Source organism: Polistes canadensis, unplaced genomic scaffold, assembly GCF_001313835.1.
Source record: "Polistes canadensis isolate GaletaPanama2010 unplaced genomic scaffold, ASM131383v1 scaffold_446, whole genome shotgun sequence".
Lineage (NCBI taxonomy): Eukaryota > Metazoa > Arthropoda > Insecta > Hymenoptera > Vespidae > Polistes > Polistes canadensis.
Window position 1 is genome coordinate 68947 of NW_014569993.1, and position 2827 is coordinate 71773.

Sequence of the window (2827 nt, forward strand, 5' to 3'; positions counted from 1 at the left end):
AAAATAAAATGTTAACTGAAATTCTAGTAATAAATCTTTCTTTATTTGCGCAAAATAATAAACAATTTACTGTTTCTAATTTTTTTTCCATCCTGTAGAAAATTAAAAATTAAGAAATGTAAAAAGAATTTGTATAGCTTAAGGATAGAAAAATTTATAAAAAAAAAATTTCCCCCACGAAGAATCGAACGTTTATAACTGGCGCGTGAAGCAAAGACGAGACAACCTACAATAAATAAAAAAAACCGCGTGCCATAAGCATCAAGATTCGATTTAAAAACGCCGCGCTTATACGCCGATATATATAGATATACATAATGCTCGTCACTCGATGGTCAAGATGAAAAATTCTCGCTTCCAAAGAAAAAATTAGAAAGAGAGAAATATTGGTTTCTTGTCTCACTCGCACTCGTATATATAACGCTCGACACTCGATGGCCAAGACGAAAAATTCTCGCTGCAGCATGAGAAAATATCAGAAATATATAATACAGAACACTCAAAAATCGATGGCCCAAACAAAAAGAATCGCTATCGCTTAAAGAAATATTATCCTTTTGTTTTCTCTCTCGCACTCGTATTCACGACCGAGAGACTCCAAGATAACGCACACTAGCTCGCTCGCGTGTAAAGACCAACGAAGAGGCGTGGCTTKCCCYCTCTCTTACAATTACCTTTCACCTTCATTTTCTCGCTTATTTTTGCAAATACGAAGATACACCTTAGAACATTTTTTATGTATTTTTCAATTCTACACAACTTTTGTTTGAAACATCTTTTTTTGATTAAATGCCTAGATTCTAAGATACGGCCGTTTTTTACCCTTTTTTACCCTTTTTCTCAAAGATCTCCTGGTCCAATTGCAAAAAAATTTGCACCATTCGATTCAGCGTCGTCGAATTACCATTATATCAAAAAAGTTCATTGATGTCTGAAAAAGTCTTTTTACTGGCCTAAAATGTTCAACACGAAACCGAGGAAACGCGCGCTTTTTGATTTGACCAATGACGGCGCGCGGTGCTGGAGAGATAACTGTGAGATGGTGCCAACTCATTTTGCGTGAGGTTGGTACCATGTCGTACTGTTGGCCAACATAGTGTGTGCATTGTGTGACGAGAAAGAGAAAGGGAAAAAGAGAAGGAGAACGCATCAACTGTGCACTTATCTACAGTTATACAGTGTTGTGTATAAAATTAAAAGTTATATTTATATGTGTAAACTCTATACATTAGTATAGAGTATATTTATGTGAATCGTCTGACAAAGTTCATTATTCTTAAACAAATGCGAGTAAGTAATATGGAATTATTCAAATAAATATTTAGGTGCGTATCATTTTTATACTTTGAGGTTAATTTATGTCACTGTCAATATAATATTTTTCATTGTGATTAATAATGTTTTTTCGATTGAAAGAAACTAAATAATTAATTACACGGGTAATTTTGATTTTCTCTAATATTTTTATTGTGAAACATTTACCAAGCATATTAAATTCTCATGATTTCGTGATTTGTAGAGATGGGTAAATCCAGAAAAGAATATCTGGGAAATATTCGGCCAAAGGAACGTGAGGAAAAATAAAAAACTGGAGGAGTAAATCCGAAAAAAATTGCGAATAATTCAACTCAACTCAGCAGGGATTTTTGGACACGTTCAGCGAGCACAATTCTCTCACAAACATCAACGGCCGACCAAACTACTGCTTTACCAAATCTAGCTGTCAGTCGTACTACTTTACAATTGTCATTGTTGAAGTGAACTGGGTATTGCTAGTCAAGATATTGGGGGATATAAGTTCTGCAGAATGTCTATTTGACAATGGACAAACAGTGATTTCGGTTGTCGAATACATGGTTGTGTCTCCTCTTGTCTTTTACTCTTTGTGTTAATTAAATAAAAATTTTTGATAAGGGGATTAAAGTTACCGTTGCGTATTTACCACGATAACATGTCAAATGTTACACATATGCGACTACTGTAAGGGTCTTTTTTCTGGTTTTTTAATTATACATTGCTATTGAGTATCTAAATAAGTTTTAGAAGTAAATGACATTTTGACTACATGCTACGCACTCCGATACTGGAACAAAGAGTGTTCAGTATCAAATACGTTTTTCATATGAAAGTACCCTGTCTTCTTTTCATAGGTATACTTCATGCACTCATTTTCTTTTTCTATTCCTTACGTTATAAAGCTCTAATTCTGTAGACTCATATAGACTACTTATCATTATTTTAATTATGATAAGTATATAATAATTATTATTATCTACATTATTTTGCAGTGGACACGTCTTAGCCCAGTCAATAAATGGAAAATGATGGCCGGAAAGCTGCCAGGGTGGAAAGTTGATATTTATGGTAATTCGACGACGCCGAATCGAATGGTGCTAATTTTTTTGCAATTGGATGGCGCGACTCCGAGAAAAAGGGTAAAAAAGGGTAAAAAATGGCCGTATCTTAGATTTAGGCATTTAATCGAAAAAAGTTTCAAACAAAAGTTGTAGATAATTAAAAAATACATAAAAAATGTTGTAAGGTATATCTTCGTATTTGCAAAAATAAGCGAGAAAATGAAGGTGAAAGGTAATTGTAAGAGAGGGGACAGCCCACCTCTTCATCGGTCTTTACACGTGAGCAGACTAGTGTGCGTTATCTTGGGGTCTCTCGGTCGTGAATGCGAGTGCGAGTGAGAAAACAAATGGATAAGATTTCTTTAAGCGATAGCGATTCTTTTTGTTTGGGCCATCGATTGTTGAGTGTTCTGTATTATATATTTCTGATATTTTTTCAAGCTGTAGCGAGAATTTTTCGTCTTGGCCAT

At 34.4% G+C, this 2827-nt stretch overlaps 2 protein-coding genes across 2 annotated transcripts in view; both read left to right on the forward strand.

Annotated features, from left to right (window-relative positions):
• LOC106792478 overlaps nucleotides 1–2827 on the forward strand; it is an 11264-nt gene that overhangs the window by 7050 nt on the left and 1387 nt on the right. The window lies entirely within an intron of this gene.
• Nucleotides 1121–2827, forward strand: part of LOC106792479 — a 2735-nt gene continuing 1028 nt past the window's right edge. The window contains exons 1-3 of the mRNA XM_014758915.1: nucleotides 1121–1290; nucleotides 1520–1856; nucleotides 2289–2445. Of these exons, the coding sequence (XP_014614401.1) occupies nucleotides 1854–1856; nucleotides 2289–2445 (160 nt within the window). The 5' untranslated portion in view covers nucleotides 1121–1290; nucleotides 1520–1853. The remainder of the gene's footprint in view (nucleotides 1291–1519; nucleotides 1857–2288; nucleotides 2446–2827) is intronic.